A 24,743-nucleotide genomic window follows, 5' to 3' on the forward strand; every position below is an offset into this window, starting at 1 on the left:
TTTCACCTTTGTAGGTTTTTTTTTTTATTTTTATTTTGTTGTTGTTGTGGTTTTTTATTATTTGTTTTCGTTCAAAGGCGAAAATGGCAAAGAACAGAGAAAACAATAATAATAATAATAATAATGACATAAAAAAGAGCGAGATGGTTATATGGGCAGAGAGAAGGGTTCACGTAACATGCTCGCATGCTCGTTCGCTCAATTATCTAGACAGACCGGACGACGGTGTTCAACGTTGTTGCACAACAAATTGTGACCAATTTCGTTTCAATTACAATGATTTACTTCCACCATAATGACAAACGACAACCATTCGATTGACTTTCGGATTGAATTGGACTTTGCCAAGCCAAGCCAAGCCAAGCCAAGTGTCCAGTCTTCCATCCCATCTGGCTAACCAATTGCCACCCTTTGGGGTTACTATAACATGGGACATGGGACATGGTTAGATGGGGTCAGGGCCACGTGCTTAGGTAGCCAATTTTAATGGATAGGGTCTGGGGGATTCCTTCCCTAATACATCCATATGTACATACACGCCAAGCACACTTGTATACAGGTTGTCATATTGTTTGCTAAGAAAACAATACCGACAACTACAACATTTGACTTGACTCTTGTGTTCTTTTTTCTTTTTCTGTTACCCTTGAAAATGAAATGATGTCTACCTTTATTATTATTAAATTTGTTGATTTTGTTTTGGTATATTATTTTCAACTCTTGGGACTTTCTCATTTAAAATGAGTGCCAAGTTGTGAAAACTAGTTTGACCAAAGCATATTATAAAGGCCAAAGAAAAAACTAAAACATTTGAAGTGGATGGAAAGTCACTATAAGAGTAAGAGAAACAGAAAAGCACACCAACAAACGAACGAATGAAACTTCTATTAAATTTTTTAGCAATAGTTTGGCACGTGTCAACCATACAGAAGTGCGCACCCGTACCAGTTGGGGCAGTAGTGGGAGGAGGGGGAGGGAAAACCAATCAGAAAACAAACGCATATTGAGTCTGTTTAAAGTTTCTCTAAAATACATATTGAAATCGATTTTAAAATTCGAACAAATGTCACAAATGCCATTAAATAGGGTATATTTGTTTTGGTCAAAAGGTTTGCAATGCAAATTTTTTCTTATCCTTGGTCTCAGTATCTCTCTTTGAGTTTTATGATCGAAAACTTGTTTGTATTTTTACAAGTTTTAGTCATTTTTGTTATCTAATCTTGACAACTAGAGCTTAAACTTCTGTCCAATCAATCATATTAAGGATTTTTCAAAAGGTTTTTACTACCATTTTTTGTGTGCACTGAGAAATAAACTTTTTGTTGCATACTTCTGGGATGCAATAAAGATTCGGTCTCTGCCAAGCAGTCGACAAATGAATTCAAATGGTTGTTGTATCACTTCATTTCTGTTCGTAGAATTGGTATTTTTAAGACACAAAAATCCTTGAAATTTGCTCGTTCCCCGAGAACTATTCGAACTTTGTGTGGCCAATGAAAGTTCTTTCATTGGCTTTTAAAATGAACTTTGTATCTCTTCCGATGGCAGTAAATAAGGCTTATATGGCGAGGATTGCTCAATCTGATCTACATTGATAACGCCCGAAATGCCCAGAAGAAGGAATGTCCAAGTGAACCAGTTAAAAATTTCACTTAACTCGAATGCCAAAACACAAATTAGTATTATTTCTCGAATACTCTTTCGGCAAAGCGTAAATGCTAACATAACTGCTGTAGCTAATGTACCTACTTTGGTGTATAACTTACTGTAAGCTTAAGCAAAAAATTTAACAAATATTAGCATAATTAAATTCAGCAAAAGCCTTGTGTCTACATGCGAAGCATTTTTCTTGATTTTCTATGATTTATGGGTGAGCATGAAATAAAGTCATAGATCTGCACAATAAACCGGTGAAGCGATGGACCGACCGATGGCCTCATGGACCAGTCGACCGACTGGGCGACATTCTGATATAGAAATAATTTTGTTGTTTTCTTTTCTTTTTTTTTTTTTTTTTTGGGTTTTTGCGTTTTTGCTGAGCACTAGCTTTAGTGGGTCGTCGGTCCATCGGCTGGCTGGTTGATTTATGCCTGGGCCTTAACCAATATGGCGTATGCGTAATAAGTGGGTACACAATTTTAAGATGAGCAAACGAAAACTTTTGTTGCCACGCCCACGCTCGCATAACTTAAAGTTGCGAAAACACCAATAACAACATCAGCAACAACAACAACAGCAACAACAACGACAACAATGAGCAAAGGCGAAAAGGAAAGGCAAAAGCAGCAGCAGCAAAAATGTAAAAGAAAGGAAAAAAAAATGAAGAATAAACTCTGTGGCAGACGCAGAAAAGACCAACCAGCAACAACATGGCGTATACGCAACGTTGTCAGACTCCCAGGCCCAAGCCCAAACTCCTGTTTCCTTGGTGCGGCGCTTCCTTATTTGTTTTTTTTGTCGTAATTTTTTTTCTGTTGTGCTCGCTCGCTTTGTTTTTGTGTTTTTTTGTCTGCGCCAAGAGATGTATGGATGTGTGTGTGTGTGTGTTTGAGTGGGTGTGGGTGCGTGTGTTTTTTGTTGTTTTCTCCTGTGTTTCATCCGCACATTTTTTTGAGTTGTGCACGTTTACTGCTCACTTTGGCTGCCTGACTGCCTACCTCACTTGGTATGCTCTTCTTGACAATGTTATCTATCTACTTTGGCACGCGCCTTGCGCTTTTTGCCAGCCTTTGCTTTCATTTGTTGTATTCATCATGTTGTTGTTGTTGTTATTGTTGTTCTGCCGTTGTTGTTGTTGTTTTGTTTTTTTTCTGCTGTTGTTTTGCGTTATTACATCCTAAATCTTACATAATGTCCCATACCCCCACCAAGCCCCTTTATGTCCAACATCTGTTACTGCTTATCAAAATTAACGAATTGCATAAGCGATAGAGAGGAAGAAAGAGAAAGAAAGAGAAGAGAAGAGAGATAGAAAGAGAGAGAGAGAGAGAGAGAGAGAGTTGGTATGAGAATTGTTTTTTTAGTTGTTTTTTAGCGGAAAGGAAAGAAAAGGGAAAATGGATGGGCAGGGGGAAAGTGCTTGATTTTTCTTTACTTTTTTTTTTTTTTTTTGCTGTTAATTTGATTTTTTTTTTTTTTTTTTTTTTGTTTGTTGTTGTTTTTGTTAAAAGAGCTTCACCTCTGCGTGTGTCAGCCGCCAAAAACATGTGACTCGCCGTCGCCGTGAAAGATGAAGACGAGGACGATGATGATGAAGAGGACGACGAAGAGAATGCTGTGGGCAGAAACCGGAACTTGTGCTTAATGCAACCGGCTTGGATATCCCCAAGAAATGTAAGCAGAGCAGCACGAAAAGTGAGAGAAGAATCTAGCTGGCTGGGCCAAATCATTTAACAAATTTTGCTTTCGTTTTAGATTTTTTTTTTGATTTTCCAATTTGTATAATTTGAATATATGCATATATGTACATATGTATATATACTTCAACTGTGTTCAATTTTTTTGATTACTTTTTTGTGTGTATGCTTCGTTGTTGTTGCTCTTGTGGCTGTTGTTGTTGTTGTTGTTGATATTTTTGTTGTTGCTGTTGTCTCATTATTATCTTGCTGGCATTGTTTCGATATACATTTTATTCAATTCCGTTTTGCGATTACAATTTGAATGCTTTGATACCACTTTTGAGAAACATCGACATACACATCCACTTGGCATACACACACACACACACACGCAAAAGACACACACGCACGCACACACAACCGCAAACACAGCCGCCACACACAAAAACACGCACTTGAAAAAAACTTGGAATTGAAATTTCAAATATTTGAAAAAAAAATTTCAAAAAAAACACACACACACACGCACACACAGCTCGCTTTCAATAATATTTTTCGGTTGTTTGTGTTGTTAGTTCGCTTTTGATTTTAGTGTTCATTTAGATATAAATATATATATTATGTAGGAGTCAACTATATATATATTTATTAAAATGGAGCTTATAGCTTCGCTTTGTTGTTTTTCTTCTTTTATATTCTGTTGTTGTTGTTGTTGTTGTTGCTTTTTTAATGGCTTGGCATTTCAGGGGACTACGTCAGCCGTGGGTGTAAACACAATACAGACTGAAACTGAAACTAAACTGAACTGAAATCTTAACTGACGATTCCACATGGCGAGGACAACAATGACGAGGATGACGACGACGACGACGGCAACGACGATGGCGATGGCAACGACGACCAAGTTCAAATTAACTCGACCACAAAATACGAGCTGCCAACGGAGCAGCACGAGAAATGGCACGAAGTGCAAAGAGTAACAACAATAAAAAGAAAAAAAAAACCAATCGAGACAAGAGGCAGGACCCCAGGACCAGGCTATATGGCACGGGCACGTACCAGTTGACGTACGTCCTTTGATAAATGAAAGTGAACATTCAGCACACCCAAAAAAAAAAGAGAAAAGGAAAAAAAAACAAAACAAAGCAACGAACCAGAAAGTCACTTTATTGACGGCATCACCTACTCTGATACACTTTTCAATAACTGCATGAATATAATTTAAATATATATAGAAGTACTATGGAAAAAATCCATTTATTTACTTATATTTGAAACACACAACAATAAATGAATTGGCAATGTCATGTGTGTTCAATTTGGCGCCATTGGCACTGAGCACCAAAAAAAGTAAAGGAAACAAGAAGAGACTGAACGAACGAAAGTACAAACGGACGAGAGAAAGGACGAAAGGGCAGTTAGTCTTTGTTACGTTTTTTCTTCCTTTATTTTTTTTGTCAGCGTCGGCGCTGCTTGTCGACTGATTTCTGTTATCCACTCAGCTTTCTCCACTCACTCTCAAAGTTGCTCTCTTTCTCTGCCTCTCTGTCTCTCTCGGGCTCGGCACGCACGCACCTTGTTCGGGTTCGAGCAAAAGTCCTGAATTCTCTGCCTGGATCTATTCCAGGCAGAGATAGTTCAATAGCGTGCCATGCGTTTTGATGTGAACTTTGAGCTTTTCGCTTTCACTTTCTTCAGTTCTTCACTTTTTTTTTTTTTTTTGTTTTTAGTTTTCGCCCTTTGCTTTGCCCCTTTTTTCTTCTTTTTTGATTGGTTTTTTTTTCTGGGTGCCATCATTCGCATTATCTGGACAGACAACAGACTGAGCCATATCGCGCATAATATCCTCTTGGCACGCAATTTGAAAATCAAAATTGAACTTTACAATTTAATCCTTTTGCCGGTCAACTGGCAAATCATGCAACAACAAAAATAACACTATCAGAGAGAGCGATAGAGAGAGCGAGAGAAAGTCGCCTTCGGTTAGTCCTGCGCAATGGAATAAAAAACACTACGATTCCATTTGTGATTCCAATTGCGTTTCTGATTCCGTTTGTGTGTTACTGATACCCATTTGCGTAAGGTGTTGGCTGCTCTCATAGGCATAACTCCCACACCCATTTACACACACTTACACCCACCCCACACACACACACACACAGCCTCCACTGAGAGATGCTGAATTTAAACAGAATTTATTGAAACCATGCGATTTCATTGCCATCGATGAGTTGTTCTAGTCACGTTGTTTAGCTTCATAGCTTTATCTAAACATAATATAACTTCTTATATAAATGCAAATTCACAATTTTATATAAATAATTTGTTTCTAAATGTCATGTCAAAAAAATGCGCGTTCCTTGCGCTGATGTGCTTGAAAATGGAATTGGGTTAGCATCAAACACACACACACGGAACTGAAGCAAGAACAAATTTATAGAACACCCAAGTAGTGGGTGGTCTTTGCTGTAGCAGAAGGGGTAGGTGGTTGAAAGACCACCTAATGTATGAAAATGACATTCAAGCAAAGTGCTGATCATAACACAGCCTAAAAGTAGGCACTAAAAAAATATAAACACACACGTTCGTCTTTCAGGGAGAATAAAAACTTTCAATACATATTGTATATACCCTCAATACCAATAAAAACTTTAGAGTCTCCCAAAAATAACATGAATATATATATTTAATATATTTACATATATGTTGAGTTGAAATGTAAAATTTAATATATTTTTAATGATCGTTTGCGCTGGCAACAAATTTTATATTTCTGTCAGCTGACTTTGATATTTTAATTTTCTTGTAACCTTGAACTTTTAGATAACTTTGTTATTGATTCCTGTCTGTTGTATAATTTTGAGAAGTGTTTGTGTAGTTTTTGTAAGAATTTATTTAATTGAAATCCATTTAATGCCTTTAATGGGCACATATTTACCATGAATTCAGGAAACATTAAGCTGTCATCAATTACTAAAATCTAAATCGCCACCAAATACACATGGGAAACATGTATCAAACCAAACCAAGTCTTTGCATTTGAATCTCTCTCTCTCTCTCTCTCTCTGTGTTTCTGTCTCTCCCTTATCTATCAAACTGAAGCTCAGGCTCAACCTGCCCATCAACCATAAACCTAGAGAACCATCAACATCAACAACATCGACATCAACATGAAAATGAACATGAAGAGAACATACATACATACATAGACACTTAAGAATGTATGTATGTTTGTATGTATGTATATGTATGCCTGCATATATGCATGTATATGGCACTCAAATCCTCATCCATCCATTCGATAGATGTGCAATCGTCGACCCAGATATCAAATGGAAATGTCAACGCAAAACGACAGATAGTCAAAATGTTGTCACGTCGGATTTTGAATAATTCATTGAAATGAAAACTTTATGCATTTGTCAGCCATTTGGCTGACATTCTACCTTCTTCCTTCCTATCACCCAATCAAACCCCAACCCATTCACCCTTTATCTATTTTTTATTCTATATTGTTGCTTGCTCCAGCTGATTTTTTATCCATTACAATTGCAATTGAACTCAGGTTGTCTGAGAATGTTAAGCATTTAGAGAGATGAACTTGGAAAACTTGAAACAAAACCAATCTCAAATGTTAGAAGAATGAACGAATATTTTGGATATGGTAAAATGATCGTAAAAGTATCAATTACATTCTAGATTAAATGAGATTTTGTATACAAAACATTTTACAAGTTTTTTATTTGAAATGTTTTTAATTTGTTTAGTAGACAATAACAATAACACCTGGCTGAACTGATACAAACGCCAAACGACCTTGAAGCAAAGACAGGAAGAGCATTTTCATGTGCGACCTTTTGGCAAATGTTTTGGGCAAATTAAGAAACATTATGTATTGCTTGTATGTACATACATACATACATACTTAGTACTTCTTGTCATATTTTATTGGTAGACACTTAGCTAAAACATTCACATACATACATACATAGAGAATTGCATGTATATGCACTTAAATATATATACATACATCTGTATGTATATACTGTATATACTTGCATTTAATACTATAAATATGTCCGCTCAGATATGGTTGAGAAAGAACTGCAGTTGTTCTTGTCGTTGTAGTTGTCGTTTTTGTTGGCTTTGTCGTTTGCTGTGCTGCCTGCCTTAGTTGTGGAAAAGCCATTATCATTAAATTTTTAAAACGTTGCCCGTCGACTATTTTCGCCGCATAATGCCGAGGCAATAAGTTATTGGACTATTGAGGCCACCTGGCCACCAATCAATTGGCTGGCCCTCTATACTGTCGCAACCTACTTTAACACGCCCCATCAGTCAGGGTTGTCGGGCGGCTTGGCTTGGCTTGGCTTGACTTGGCTTGTCTTGTCGTGGCGTTGACTCTGACTTGACTCTTGTCCAGAAACCAAGTAGCTCAAGAAGAAGACCATCATCAAAATCAAAAGCAGCAAATGCGGCCATATGGACTAAAATCGACAACAACAACAGCAACAACAACAACGGGTTAAATATTTCAGAACGCCCCATTTCGTGGGAATGACGAATAGATATCGAATAAAAAAAATGGGAGTGAGAACTCATTCGCTTCCAGTGCCAAATTGCAACCGGCCACCACAGGCGTATATAAAATTTATCATCATCTAAATATGGCATAGCCCTTGGTTTTCTGTTGTCCATTGCCCGCATTGTCGCTTGTCGCTTGTCGTTTGTCGCTTGTCAGTTTTTTATTTGCTTACATAACAACAAAAGACCTATGTATATGTATGTATTCCCATGCATCCATAATTCATGGCCGATCTGTCCAGGCTGTTCAACTTAAATAAAGAGCCCGGAAAAAAAACTCAAATAAAAAAACTCAAGGGACAAAGAAACTAGCACAAACGCGTTTCGAAGGTGGCCCAAAACAATATTATTATAAGCCCCAAGTTACTATATCAATATCATACATAATAGGACACTTCATTATACATTCATGTAACGAAAAACCAAATGCAAAAACTATAACTATTCTTGTTATACTTTAAGATAACTAAAATATAATTCAGATACTTTGCATTTGAAGTATCTTACGAGAGGGTCTTCCTTTTAGACAGTTTACTTACACTTAGATGCTGTAGATTTGCTAAAACTAGTTGAGAAGTACAACAAAACGAATCGAAATTTGAAGGCAGATTGGTCTTCTAACTGCCTCATCTCTTGGTTGCCATAAAGTATGCAAAGAATAATCAACCACTTGGCTTTAGTGTTGACTCAAAAATCATTGAATGGGTGAAGTGAAAAACAATTTGCATTGTTACTTCTCAATATGAATATGCTCGTTTGCTTGAGTATATTATGAAGTAACAATATGTATGAAATGAACATTGAAGCGTGATGCCATTTATTATAACAACAATAAGAGAATATGCCTGGGGGAATTTTCTCGGTTTGCTCAGTTTAACACACACTTTGGAGTCGGTATTTATATAACCTTATTTTCGTTACGTTTTCTGAATCGATTTTCGTACAAATATTCGACAGTAAAGGGCATTAGTTAAGGGAGGGAATGAGTGGGGGGGCGAAAACGATGGAAAAGTGTTTTCGGTTAGTTAGCCCCAGGAAATTGTTAAGTAATTGACAAGCTTCAGACGTCGGGGCTAACACCCAAAAAACCTGGACACACACACACACACACACACACACACACACACACTATATGACCCTGACCGCAAAATTTCGTCTTCCGATAAAATTATATACCCCCGCCAAAAAAAAAAAAAAAAACATTAACTCTCTGTTTGCCCTGGGTCCCTGTAACTTGAACTGGGACTGGGCTTTGGGAGTGAAGTTTATTGTCTTTCGGACTGTTGAATGTCAAGGCGTTTGCTTTTTTTGTTTGCCCTTCAATTCAATTCTTTTCATCCTTACACAAATGGGGAGTACTTAATCATTTGCCCCATATCTACATATATATGTATGTATACATATGTATGTATATACTGCATATCCGATCCATAATAAATATGACGCTGACTATATGACAGTGGCATCGCGATTCGATGTAAACAACAATGCACATACCAAATACTTAGTATATGTACATTGATGTGGCCATACACATACATACTACATATGTATGTAGTATACAATATAAAATACAATATAAATACAAGATCTGATGATTTTTGCAGTTTTGGTAATATGCCTAGAAAATGCCTCAACCATTTGTTTGCCTAAGCAATTCGTATTCAGTTGGAGCAACGCACAAACAATGATGAGTTGATAGTCGTCCATTTGTACGTGATGTTGGACTACAACGACGACGACGACGACGGCAAAGACGACGACGCCGATGAGGATGATGATGATAATGATGTGTATATGGTATTACTCCCCACAATAGACTTATTGCTGTTTTTATTGAACACACCTTGAATAGCATCGAAATGTTTCTATAATTAAAACTTCACTTAGACACATTCGAGATCAATTTTATTTATCTTGGCCATAACGGATCCTTAACAGAGGAACGAGCTGTCATTTGGTCGTAAATTGAATATCCCTTGCGAATTGTTAGAAAACTTTTCCAAGCTCTAAACTTTATGGATTTCAATTCACAAGTTCAAAACATCAGAAATGGGAAACTATTTTGATTCAAATTTGATTTCAAAACATTTGGATACATTACTTTCTAATGCATCAAATGATGAATATATAGATTGAATCTTTCAATTAATGCCCAATTAACTTTTACAACACTAATCATCATTGCATATATGATGATTAGGAACATTTAACTCAATCGAGAAATAAGTATTAAACATTTTTGTATTCATCCCTGACCTTTCTTGACATTGTAACCATAGAGAAGATCTGCAAATCTTTTGTCTAAAAATAACATTTAATTATTTTGGTTAGCAACAAAACTCAAGGGCCCCTCGATTTGATAAATTTTGAGAGATTTTTCGCGAAACTTTTTTGTAGGTTTAGTTCATTGAGTTAAACCTGTGCCTAATCTTCATCACCTGCCAAGTAATTAAGCTCATTATAAATCAATTATTCATGCCGAATCTAACGAGTTAATGGATATAATCATCTTAAAGGGAATTATGCGACTTAAGGGGTAATTTAAAGTCGGCGCCTTGAACTAAGATTATGGATATTTCGTTGTGTTTTTGTAGTTTCTGCAGATGCTTAGAATCAAAATAACTTCGAATGGCTCAATACGAGGAACCAGCGCGCGCATTGTTTATTTTTATAGCCACCGACTGACTCTATATTGAGCAGCGGAATATACGAAAATGTGAGACACGTGGGTGTCGCCGCCAAACAGTCGAGCTGACGAGCCGTCCGTTTGTCCGGCTGATAAACTAACTACGTCATTGTTACGAACAAACGAAACAAATGTACATACATACATACATACATATGTATGTATCAGGCTGTGTATGTAGTTAGTTAGTTCCTTACCAAAATGGGACACTCATTGGCGTAGGAGAGTTTGCGTGTATTTCGAAGTGTTTCCAGCCAGAGAGAGTTGCGGCGGGCTGCGGATGTGGAGCCACCCAGGCTGCTTGTACGCGTCATGGCATCTGGAAAAGGTACTGTTGGTTGTTGTGGGTTCTGTAGGACTGTCAGTGTGGGTGATGGTGCCATTGGGGCTGCCACTGCTGCTGCTGATGCTGCTGGTGGAGGAGCTCCAGATGTGATGGCGGAGGCGGATGACGTTGGCATTGCAATGCCCACGGACGGGCATTTCTGTTGGAGATTGCCCTGATTACATTCGTTCGCCATGCAGGAGGATGCCGGCGACATGCTCCAAAACAGGAACAACTTCCACACAATCAACTTGTTTTTTAGTTTTGACGTCTTATTCTTGTTGTTTGTTGCTTTTGTTTTTGTTTTGTTGCTATTCACTTTTTCTTTTGTATCAACTTTTCTTTCACTTTACGCACTGGCACTTGGAAAAAAAACCAAAAAAAAAAAAAAAACAACAACAATATATGGTTATGGTTTGGGGAAAATAACCAAGAGACTTTAAGGGACGAACCGGAGAACCGATGAAACAAATGTTCGACGAATTGATTTAATTCGATTTAATTTTTGTTTTTTCTTATTTTTTGCTTTTGATTTTGTTTTTATTTCTTATTTTCTCGATTTTCAGCTGCGTAATTGTCCAAATCCGAAATGTTTACACATCCCGCAGCAGTGAAGATGAAATGGAATCATTTTGGGAAATGCTTTTCGAGCGTTTTGTTGACCAACCGACCAATCGACGAGCCAATCGACCAATCAGCCGACTGTTCAAATAGAGCAATCCCTATCTCTTGACGACCACGACGACGACGACGACGCACAAATGGCTTGGGCCAACAAACGTTTTATTTATAATATTCCCAAGATTCAGTGTTTTCCCCTCATCAAATAGTTCTCGGCACGCGTCGCTTTTGGGGCCGAAGAGCACTGGATCAGTGATCGGCCGCACGGACATTGGAGAGAGAGAGAGAGATAGCGGTGAGCGGAGAGTGCAGCGCGGCGATCGGTTGTGCTGAGAGAGACATCCGGCAAAGAAGTGAACTGAACAGGGGGAACACCTGAATGGTTCTCAACGGAATAAACTGAATCGGACCATTTTTATGCGAACGACGTCATAGCTAAATGAGAATTTGGTGTGCTTGATTGGACATCGAATGCTTCCTGCCCAATATTTGATCTCTCTCTCTCTCTCGATTACTCTCTCTCTCTCTCTTTCTCTCTATATGTGTGTGTGTTTTGCTTGCCCAATCTGCCCAACGAACAATATGTACCTACATAATTGTTCCCGGGGGCCTATCTGAAACGGGGGGCATGCATATATCTGAACTCTATGCATACCCTGGATAGAGCTATTAAGATCTTAATTCTATTAAATAATAATCATATATAGCTGAGAAAATTGCCCACAAATTTTCGCTGAATAGTTTAAAAAGTTTCTTTAGCGCATCACAAACCCAAACCCCTTACATCAAATTGATTTATTCCACCATCATTCCTAACCCATGTACCTAATTGGTACAGTTATTGCTTAGGTTTTAAGGTTCAAAATACTAAAATCCAAATAATCAAAGGATTTTCGGTATGGCAATGTTTGAAATAATATATGTCTATACGGGAATTGGCCCCGACCCAATAATATCAATAAATTTTAATCAATAGCAGGACTTCCTCTGTTCTTCTTCAAGGCAAAAACTCCATAAATTACACTTGAATGTGAAAAAAATGTGCATATTTGTATATGTATATGTACTTACTAGATTGTAGTTTAATATATTTAGCAAGTATTTAAAGGCATACATACATATAGTAACTATATAATACGATTTGAAATCAATAAACAAAATTGGTGCAGGAAAACAAGTCAAAGCTAAGGTGTGAGAGAAGCATTAGCATTGCTTATTACATTTGCTGCTTACCTTTATTTAAATAATACAATTCGAGGGCAACAAAAAATAAACATACTAACTACTTATACATAGTTACTAACTACGATAAGAAGATTGCTTTTTGGTGCACACATTTGGGATGCGACTAATTCAAACTCAATTTTGGTTTCTGATTTGACTTAAGGAACTTAAGGGAATGTCCTGTCATTCAAGTACAAATAACAGGTGTGCTCTAGGACAGGTACAATTCGTTGCGATTTAAAAGCAGTTTAAGGTTCAACCACAAGTGATTGTGTTCGTTTCTATTTTTGGTTTTGGTTTTTGGGGTTTTTGAGGTGGTGAAATGTATGTGAATTATCATCGCCAGGGTTTTTTTAGTTTTCTCTGCGGCAGGCAGGCAGGCAGCAAACGACAGCGGGAAAGGCGGTGGTTAGGGGGCAGGGGGCGGGGGTTCTTGGTTAGTAGATATACGTACAAAAATGAAGGCAAGGCGGTGCCATCAACAAAACTTGAACTAAGTTTATTATTATTGCTTGTAATAATTTGTTTTCATTTCTTTTCGGTTTTCATGTATTTTGTTTTGTTTTTGTACATATATGGAAACACATGTATGTAACTATGCATATATAAATTAATGTAACCAAAATGCTAGACAGCAAGGCATTATTGCGGGAAAGAGGGGAGTAATTTGTTTGATTTAGTTAGTTTTGTTTGTTTGTTTGTTTGTTTTTAAATACCATTTTGGAGCATTGGAGAGTTTCGTTAGTAGCTTCTGTGAAGGCCCTTCTAAGTCGCAATTTTCGGCTTTCGGACAATGTGCGAGGCATTAGAAGAACGCCCTGAAGAGAATGTTGATGCGAGAGTGATTAGTACAGTTTTTTTTTTTTCTTTTTAATTGTTTTTTTTTTTTTGTTTATTTTCTTTGTGCATATTTAGTTGATTCGGGTTAAATTTTAAGCGACATCAAGATAAATACATACATATAATATAGGTAGATAGTTAAGGTAAGAGTAAGGGCTAGTTGTTATACATAAAGAGAATATAATTTAATATCGTTATTAAGGATAGTACATACATACATATAAGGGGTTAAATAAGTAGATATTGAAATAGTTATAAACTATTATTTGGACTTATTTAGGTTAACTAAGTAGGTAATACATTAAATACATACATAAATATGGAAATGAGTAGGAAAAAAATATCAGTATGAAATTGTTTAAAATCCACATAATTATTGTATTAGATAGAAGCTATCACTTAAAGCTCGCCACTAGATGGCGCTCTACTCAGATCAATTCCTACAATTAGATATAAATATATATTTAACTAGCTTTATTTAAGGACTTTTCACTGAATGAAAGTCGTTGGCATATTCTAATTTCTTACAGCAATTATAGGAAAGGATTGTTGATATACGTACATACGTACACACACACACACACACACACACACTCTCCACTTGAGCTAAACTTTTCAAATAGCTTAACTTTCAATGAAAAGACAAAGCACTACAGCAGAATATCCTACATTTACATTAGGGTGGCCCCGAAAAAAAGCGTCTGTTGGTGATAATCTCATGAGGAGAAGTCTGGGAGAAGTTTGCCCCGGACGGACAAACGGATCTTGTCTTGTCGTTTTGATCTTAAGCATATATATGCGATCGGAGATGCTTTTCTCTATTTGTTCTCATTTCTAGAATGCTTGTTATTTGATCAGCTGGCACACGGTGCGTATACGTTACTTTAAATGGACTTGGACAATTGGCAAAAAACAATGCAGATTTTATTTCAATAATATATTTTTGTTAAGAAGGTATAAATCTTGCAATAGTTCTTGGTCTAAACAACTATGTCAACAAAATATATACTACGTATACGCAATGTATGCCAGTTAAAGTTATATCCCTTTTCGTGATATTTTGAGTCACCCTAATGGCACATAAGTTAATACAATGTGCTTACTTATCTGTCTACATATACTATCAGCATGTTAGTGTGTTAGTTAGTAGGATGGATGAATGAAAAGTTCTTAGTTGTTGCTAGTCACGTTGCATAATTAAGTGAAAAGCTCTTGAAAAACCAACCATCCCCCCAAACCCAACCATTGCCTGGCTTCTACAACATAAACAAACTAAGCGGAAAGCTATTTGTACAATATAGAGATATATGTATATATAATGGGGCAGAAGGAAAAAAGCTTGTAGAATGCTTAAGCTTTTTAACTTGAATTATACGAAATACGAGGAAGAAGGAGGATATCGAATTAATAATTCTATTAAAGCTTGTCAAATGAAGCTTACCAGATGCAACAAAGAATTTCATTAGAGTATTTCCTTTTGGTCTATGTTTTCTTTTTTTTCGTTGGCTCATTCCTTTATTAGTTTGCTGCCTTCCTTTTTTTGGCCATTTTACCATAATGTGTTTTCCAGCGATTCTCTTTTCTTTTATTTCTGATTGTATTCTGAATGAAAATGAAGGGAAAAGCTTTGTTCCATCCAAACATAAGCTGCTTTACGAATATGGGTTTTCTGGCGCTCTGGACTTGAACAAAGCTCAGTTTTGGTTACGAGTTGGGTTTGGTCTTAGGGTTTAGGTTTAGGTTCGGGTTCGGATAGCAGAGTGTCTGTCTGGCTGGCCAAAAGCAATTATCTATCTATCTATCTATCTTTGTGAATATATGTATATATATATAGCTGTTGCTGTGTCGTCGGGATGGTATAGATGGGACGCACACACACACACACACTCGCATAGAAAAAAATAAAATGAAAACGCGATGGCAAATGTCAAAGAGTGAAAACATTCATCAATCATGTTAAGGTCACTTTCCAGCCACATTGAAGACGTCAAAAACAATTTCTGGTTTTTCAAACTGGCAAACTTAGACATTAAGCGGATATTGATATTAATTATAATTATATTCAATAATTCTTCATTCGGACACGACAATTAGCCTTATAGCTTCTTCTCTTTATTCTCCTTATCCTCCTACATCTTCTGCTTCTCCTGACTGTTATATTTTGGCCCAATTTAAAAATTCTTTCGAATTTGGTAACCGTTTCCAATCCAACCCCCTCACTGCCCCATTCGTCTCTCCCTCTCTCTCTCTCTGATTCCCTGTCTTTCTGTTCTCCTGAATAGTAATTTGTTAATCTGCTTGGGACCCAAAACAGAAAAAAAATATCAAAGAAGTTAAATTCGGCTATGCCGAAGTTTATATACCCTTGCAGTCCTTGACAATAATAATTTCACATGTTCAAAATTTGTTTTCTGCAACTCAATTCATTAATATACAAACAAAACAATTTTACTTTTCATACTATGTACAATTTGTTCTTCTTCTTCCCTCATTCCCTAAGCAAAGCAACGCACGCATACACATACAGTTTATGTAGCGTTGCGTCTGTGTGTGTATGCATGTGCTCTGTTGATTTGCTGATGACGTAGTAGGCAGCAAGCAGAGCTGCCGGCAGCGATTGAACCGATTTATATAGACTGTAACTTGTGTTCTATTTATCCGATCAGGGTCAAATTTTGGGATCTGAGATTTTATATCAAATTCTATTATATTGGTAAATTTCATGGGGATACTCCAATTTTTGCAAAAATTTTTGTTCCAGAGCTATATGATATAGTAGTCCGATCCCAAAGATTTTCATACTTTATCTCACCCGGGTAAAAAAAAGCTCCCAAAAAAAATTTCATCCCGATAGCTCTTAAGATGGCTGAGTAAAACGCGTACGCACCGACGGACAGACGGACAGACGGACAGACGGACAGACGGACAGACGGACAGACGGACAGACGGACATGGCTATATCGACTTAGCTTCTCATGCTGATCAAGAATATATATACTTTATGGGGTCGGAAACGTCTCCTTCTGTGCGTTACAAACATCTGACCAATTTTATAATACCCTCTGCAAGGGTATAACAACGAAAAAAACCTGTGTAAACAGAAATCAAATTTGGGAAAAAGAAGAACAAAAAATCAGTATAATAATTGTATGAGCAATATTGATTTTTACTAATTGGATTTCAACAGCCACGAGAAAATGAAAACGAAAAAAAAAAAACACAAAAAAAACAACAGCAACAAAATAGCACAAAATAAACAAAAAATACACAATTATGATGGAAAACTGTTTTATGACTATTATAGCGTAAGACGATATATTGATGGTACGAGCATATATATACACATATATATACATATATATATATATTATACATAGTATGACGCAGAATTAGAATTAGTAATAGATTAGTAATAGTATTAGTAAAAGTAGTAGGATAGCTGACAACTAACTAGGACTCAAACTTGATAGGTATTAGGTACATACATACATACATATATACATACATAGGTAACAAGAGCACAAACAATGTCTAAAGTCACTAACTAACTCTATGCTAAATAAAACGGTCTAATTTATTCAAAAAGTTAGTTGGCCCTAATATGAATATTATTGATTAAATCAATTAGTTATTATGCTACAGTTAATTAGAAGTGCTGTATATAGAATTTTAGACATTAAAACTAATTTTCTTTGTATATAGAACCCTGTTCTCATTTCCGATATCGTGTATCAAAGATTTGTTCTTTTACTTAACATTGAGCCAAATTTCTCGAATTCAAATTGATTGACTTTGAAATCAATAAAAAGGAAAGTTTCTTGACGAGTTATCCATCTAGAAATAAGCCGATTTCAGCAATCTTTTTAACGTTTTATGTTGTTCTATGATTTGACTATTGCCAAGTATGAGCTCTTAATAAAATCTTCTAATCATAGAAGACAAACAACCGCATAATATTATAAGATTGATCTCTAACCAAAGTTAGTAAATTATTTGTTATATTCTTGAATATATTGAGAAGTAGGTATAAAAAGGATTCGGTTTCGAGACCTAAGCTAGTTTATGGATATAGTTACTAGTGCTGGTTAGGGCATACTTAGGTCGTTAGTTTACAACTATATCCTATACTGAAAATAGTATTAAACTTACAAATTGTTTGTTTAGCTATTAACTGATAATTGATAGAATCAAAAGTTTCAAATTAAGTAAGATCACTAGGAATTGAGAATACTCAATTTACACTTTGAAAACGACACGAAAAAGTGAAAGTAGTCCTGATAATATAAAATTTATTTGGCATATGAAAAGTTGTTTTGACTATCTACATGAAACCTAGTGTTATCTATATACAGAAAAGTCGACAAGAACAAGTTTTACTTAATGATTCTCCCTTATGTGAAATATTACCCTCATTTTGGCTAACTTATAATATTATGTATGTGTATTAAATATACTATTTATAACTGAAATTTATTGATTACTCAAACGATGTTGAGATCACATTAGATTTAGTTTTATACAAACAACATATGTAGTTAGGTGCCCTGACCTTGCATTTGATGGGATTAATAAAGGTTCAGAAGGATTATTTGCTAACATCGAGTGCGCAAATAGTGCTTACAAATATGTACCTACATATATAGTATATACATATACATATATATACTATAAGTAATATTACATATATATATACTATGGAATAAGAAGGTGTTAACTGGAAGGAAGGAAGACACAATTATTTACGATTTACATGGTTTTTTGTGGAAGGTCAGGGGAAATGGGAGTAGTGGGGATTACTTTGATGGGTGGGTAAAGCTACCCTTTATGGGCCTCCCATGGCCAAAATGAATGACCAACTGACACATACATACATACATATATATGTACATAAAATGATGGTTACGTAGTAGTAGTAATTTAAATGGGGTGAGAAGATGGGGAGAAAATGGGGCTGGGGGTCGATTCGGCTCTCTCACCTGTTTAAATGGCCGCATGCCGCCATTAATCCTTAGGGAATCGGCCGCAATGCCCGCAATGCCATCGGTGGTGCTTTCCCGCAGCTGCTTCAATGAGACATTTGGCACCGTATGCGAATGGGAGTGGCCAACACAAGAGCTATGTGTGCCGCAACAGATGGCCGTAGTGCTTGATTCCGGTTGTGAGCTCTGACGTATGATTCGCGAACCGTTTGTTGGCGATGACGTGATTAACACTGGCGGCACTTGCTGTTGTTGCAGCTGTTGTTGATGTTGTTGTTGTTGATGATGTTGCAGCTGCAATTGTTGATGATGAAACAGTTGCTGCTGTTGTTGCTGCTGCTGCTGGAGGGCTGAGTTTGATATGCATATGGCCATCGAGCTGGTCAAATTACCCTGTTGGAAGGCACTTTTCACACTGTCACGCGACGTTGATCTATCGATTTGTCCCGCCGTGGAGATGGGAGTGGTGGAAGCGCGACGGTTACAATTGCGACAAGCTCGACAGCGGCTGGGTGCACTCGGCGGTATGCTAGACGATAGATTCTGATATGATGAGGTGCCCAAATTGGGATGGCTGCCGGGTCCGGGTCCAGGTCCAGGTCCAGGTCCGGCACCGGGTCCATGTCCATGTCCATGGCCATAGCCATGGCCATGCTCGTGCGGCTTAAGACTTAAATTCATAATTGATATGGTCGGTTGCGATTGCTTCGGCTGTTCCGCTGTGGCCGAGGCCGATATTGTTGTGGTCGTTGATGTGTTTTGTGTTAGTTCTTGGTCCTCTTCTTGATGCACTTCAATGTCAGGCACAATGGATGCAGATGCGGATGCTGATGTGGCCGATGCAGTCCGCAATCCTTGCTCAATATCCTCGTCGTGTCGCATACTCTCCTCGGAGCCCATGCGGGCCTGTTGCGACTGCTGCGGACTGGTTAGATATGTGGAAGTGCGATCTTGTCGCATTAATGTCGGTTTACCCCCACCACCACCACTCCCACTACCGCCGCCTCCGCCACCACCGCCGCTGCCACTGCAACTGCCGCCACTACCACTGCCCGAAGTGGAAGCCATTGAATTATTTGCTGTTGGTCCATTCGCCGAGCTATTCATCACCTGTCGCAATAGGGCACTTCTGCCCTTCGATGGGTTCGAAACTAACAGTGAGTCCGTCTCCTCGGAACTGACATATCCCGAATTGGAGTTGTCGTTTAGCTTTTGAATTGACATCTGTAAGCAGAAGAAGCAAAGAAAAAGAAACCACAATTTATAGATAATGATGAAACAGAATAATTATACATACATATATTCTATTCTATTTGGCTGCCATAGCAACAATCGAAGGGTAACCAAACATACAAATCTCTGGTCGTTACGGTACGTACCGGTTCAAACCACATTCCAAATTGAAGTCGTTATACAAATACCTGCCATTAATAGCTTGGAATTCAACTAATATCTATATGTATTTACGGGACTGTTATCTATGGTTAATATTCCTTTTGATTAACTCAAAAATTTGATCATACTGTATGTGAAGACTAGACAAGACTTCAATGCCAAAGTTGATGGTCTTGACGTTCATTTGACAGACGGATATGCCTTGATTGACTCGTATGCTTGATGCTTATCATGAATACATTTAAGTCGGATATATGCGTGTGTGTGTGTGTGTGTGTGAGTGTGTTTGTATGTAGTATACTTTAGGGGGTAGAAAACGCTTGCTTTTGCGTGTTTGTAATAGAATACAAATATTAATTTGAAACAACTTCGAAATCTAAAAGGTGAAAATCAATAATCCAGCTATAAATACAAACAAATGTTGTAAATTATGCAAGAAACTCGGTTTTTTGGAAGCAAAGGAGGAAACCACACAACTCGAGACGAGCGACTCAACTCAACTCAACTCAACCCGACCCAAACCGAACCGAACCCAACCCAACCCAAACCAACTCGACTCGTCATTGCAGGGACTAACAGTTCAGGAATGTGAAAAGTTTAACACCTGTTCGAAAGCAGCTAACCAAACCGACCCAACTATGAAAAGCTCATTTCCATTCCCATTCCCACAACAACATCGTCATCAATAACACCTTTTCAGCGCCTTATACGTAGGTATGTAGATACGTACATACGTACATACTTACGTACGTACGTATTCGCATGTCGAGCGTGCCGCTAATAATAGTTGGCCCCGAGCTAGACAATCCGACTATGTACGTTTCTGTCTTTCTCTTTCACACACACTCTGTTTACATAGCCCTTTATCGTCCTTGTCCGTGCCCATGCCTGTGGCCGTGCCCGTGTCCGTGCCAGTGCCAGTGGCATGTGCCAGCGAATTACATTTCGACTTCAAATTGGTTGAAATTCGTTCAAATGCAATCTCATTTTACCAAAAAGTGTATTCAATTCAATTTCGATGCCCTATTTACAGCTTGAAAATCATTATCAATGGCAATAATATTACCGAAAAAAAAAACACAAAATTTAGACACACATCGTTGTATTTCTTTTGAGAGCTTGTATTGATTGATTTGTCAGTTCTGACAGAGAAACTCAAAATAAAAACGCCAACACAAATGAGAATGAAGCCTCGTGGCGTGGTGTTAATGTATATGTATGTGTGTGTGTCGCCAAAATAATAACAATAAATGTTCTTACATAATCACAAAACAAAATTATATTCATTTGTGACCTTCAATTCATTGCCTTCCATAACAATAACAAAGAAAGAACAGAAGAAACCCAAAAACTTATTTACCATATTCCAAAATGATAAACGAATGAGTCCACCAAAACATTCAGAGGCTATGAGGATCATAGTACTTATAAAGGATAACTAATTACGATTTTTAGTTCTTCATTTTCATAACTTTAAATAGTTTTGACTTAAGAGAATAAAGTTAATACAAGGATTCCAAAGTGAACAAAATATGTTTTCTGTTTTGTCCAACACACACACACACACACACACACACAAATGTACACACATACTCCCATATGGGTAATTCTATTTCACAGGTAATCCTAATCCTAATTGATGATGAAGAAGAACTCCAAACATGATTTGCAGTAGTTGGATAATGGGAAAATTATGTTCGCTAGATATTATTTGATTTGTTTTTCTGCTGTGTTTGTATGTATGTAGATATCCTACCTGGCTATTCATAAATTAGATTGTCTGATGGAATATTTGTCGTTATAAATGGCAACGAAACGTGACACTGGCGTGAACACACAGAACGAACCGAGAACAGCAAACGGAGCCATGGAATTGACGCAAATTCATGCCTTTCACGCTTTCTCCTCGGGGAAAAGGATGGAATTGGTTGAGTAGGACTTTCGTAAGAAAGTTATATGCAAGTTGCCTCAGGTGATGCTGCTGGTGCTGTTGTTACATATTGCTACTGGTGACTGGTTGCTGGTGACCCAGATGTAAGTACATTGCTGTCATTCAGCACTCAATGCTAAAACATGGCCAACACACACACATAGACACTAAAAGAGACAGCTTGGCTAATAACAATAAAAGCAAAAACAAGAGCAGGCCAATACGCTTGTTACCGAAGCGGATCAACTCTCTATCGGTCTCTGGCTTTTCTTTCTGTCACTCCAACTTGTATATATATATATATCCCTCTATCCCTTTATTATACTATCTCTTAACTCTCTCCCTCTCTATCTCCCTCTCTTTCTCTCTTTGTCCTGGCAAGAAGAAATACAGAAAAAAGAAAAGAAAATTCTATTGTTTAATGGCCGATTCAGGTTTTTTCCTTTTGCCTTGCCCATTCAAACCTGACACCGTTGTTTAATGGCCACCTCCACCTCGCATTCAGCAAACGAAAGGAACGGACGTTCGCATGTACAGATAAAATTTTATTGCACAACTCAAAATCAGAGAGCAGGTCAGCGAGAATATATATATATATATATATATGTATATGTATATGTACCCCCTTTTATAAAGTTACACCCACTTTGAGTTCAACATGCCTACCATGAACAGTCCAACAAGGCAAGAAAATCGTTAATTTGCCCAGAGACCCAAAAAATAAAAGGTGGCAACTAAAAACAAAAGGGCCAAAAAGCATATTGCGTAACTTAAAGAAAGTACTGATTCTTTTTTTTCCAAAAATGAACGGTTATAAATGCCAGCTGACTTCAACTGACACATTTTTTTTTTTAAATAAAATTAAAACTAAATTTTGAAAAGGATTTTAAGTTCTTTTTTGAAACTTCTTCTGACGATTCGTTGACAAGAAAAAGAGTGTCAGCACTTGTCTGTGCCATTATCCATTGTTCCACTATTTTTGAACGAGCCTCTATTTACCGTTAAAAGCTTTATATAGTTTATTTATGGGCTTACTTTTCAATAGGTTTTTCTGTGATTTTTTTTTGTGCTGTGTTTTTCTTTCTGGTATCTCCAACTCAATGTCTGTGACATTGGGGATAGACAATTGTTCCTTCGTCTAGCCGTAAATTCATACGACAACTGAAAAGGATCTGTCCGACTACCGAATTGACATTTACGATTTGTATCCTTCGTCCATTTGACAGGCAGGCCACAGGCAAGTAAAACCAAGTTAATGAACACATCCATCCATCCATCTAACCATCCATCCAACCATTCAACCATCCATGAATGTGCAACTTTGCTTCGAACCCATCTAGGCAATTTGGCAGCAATGGTTTTTGCCTTTCTTTTTCTATGTCACTCTCTCTCTCTCTCTCTCTTTCTCTGTCTGTTACTTTTTTTTTTAGTATTATTATTTCTTTCTTTCTATGAAATTACAGGAAATCAGAAAAATACATTATTTTCAGAAGAAATTGACGTTGTTGTCAGCACCTGTCCATGACATACCAAACGAATACACCTACCCATTACATACAGAACCTCTCTCTCTCTGTGTGTGTGTGTGTGTGTATACATAATATACGAAATAGACATCAAACATTTGGGTAAGTAAAAACAATTATACATGCACATGAGCTATTTTAATGGGTAATTGCGAATGGCTAATGGGGATGTTATGGAATTAAGTAGTATGGTATGGTCGTGTGGATAGGCATGGGGCAGTGGGAGGGGGTGGGGTTGGGGCGTGAGTGAGCGGCAATTACTTCTTATTATTTTCTGTTTCTGTTTTTTTTATTCGCGTGCTATGACTCACACTTGTAACTAAATGAAAGATTTCCTTTTGCCTCCCTCCATCGTTCTGCATGTAAAAGTTACATATTTATTTACTGACAATTTTTCCCTTCTGTGTTTTCTTTTTGTTGTGTGTAAATAAACAAGGAAAAACGAAAACTGACATACCAGCGCCGCAACATTCCGCACCAATGATCCCTTTAGGCCGTCGGCAGTATCTCAGCTTTGAAAAGGGTAGAGTGAAAATCTAGTGTAAATTGAATGAAAATGAAACCCGTAACACAGACGGACACAGACGGACACAGACATGGCCAACAACAGAAACCAAAACCAAGCGACCAACCAACCAAACAGACGACTGACTAGCGGTTGACCCATCTATCTGCCAACTGTTGTCTATTGAGGCTGATTCAAATTGGGATTCAGTGTTTGGTCTGCGGGTTCATTGGTTAGACAGTGATGCTTGTCATGATGGACTTATGTAAATTAACTATGTACATATATACATACCTACCTATCTTCTGTGTGTGTGTGTGCCTGACATAAAATGTATAAATATTTTAAATGCGATTCTTTTCGCCTTTTCCTTTACTCTGCTCATTGGGCAAAATGTATTTTTAAGTAGATACAACCGCAATGAAAATGAAAATCAATCAACGGAAAATGGACGCATCAAAAATTGACAGATGTGAAAATAATCGCCAATGCACCTACCCATCCAGCCATCCAGCCATCCATCCATTTTCCTGCCATCCCCTTCCTCTTATATACACCAAACTCATAGCAAATTTGCAAAAAGGCTGTGCGGGCTTATGACCAATGAAGCGGAAAAGCGAAAACTTGTATACCACAACAAAGAAAACAAAAATTATTTCCTTAAAGCCGACTTTGTGGATACCATTTCTTATGCTTCAAAAGAGAAAAGAGGCTAACATAGAACAAAGTAATTATTAAGAAGCCAATTAAATAAGTAACTATCTAAAGGAAATTACTAGTACTACAT

General features: G+C 37.3%; 1 protein-coding gene across 1 annotated transcript in view; it reads right to left on the reverse strand.

The window, feature by feature from the left end:
- SK (small conductance calcium-activated potassium channel) overlaps positions 1-24,743 on the reverse strand; it is a 58,028-nt gene that overhangs the window by 32,989 nt on the left and 296 nt on the right. Inside the window, 2 exon segments of the mRNA XM_068303871.1 lie at positions 13,498-13,599; positions 18,598-19,824. Of these exon segments, the coding sequence (XP_068159972.1) occupies positions 13,498-13,599; positions 18,598-19,824 (1,329 nt within the window).

Source organism: Drosophila tropicalis, unplaced genomic scaffold (assembly GCF_018151085.1).
Source record: "Drosophila tropicalis isolate 14030-0801.00 unplaced genomic scaffold, ASM1815108v1 contig_158, whole genome shotgun sequence".
NCBI lineage: Eukaryota > Metazoa > Arthropoda > Insecta > Diptera > Drosophilidae > Drosophila > Drosophila tropicalis.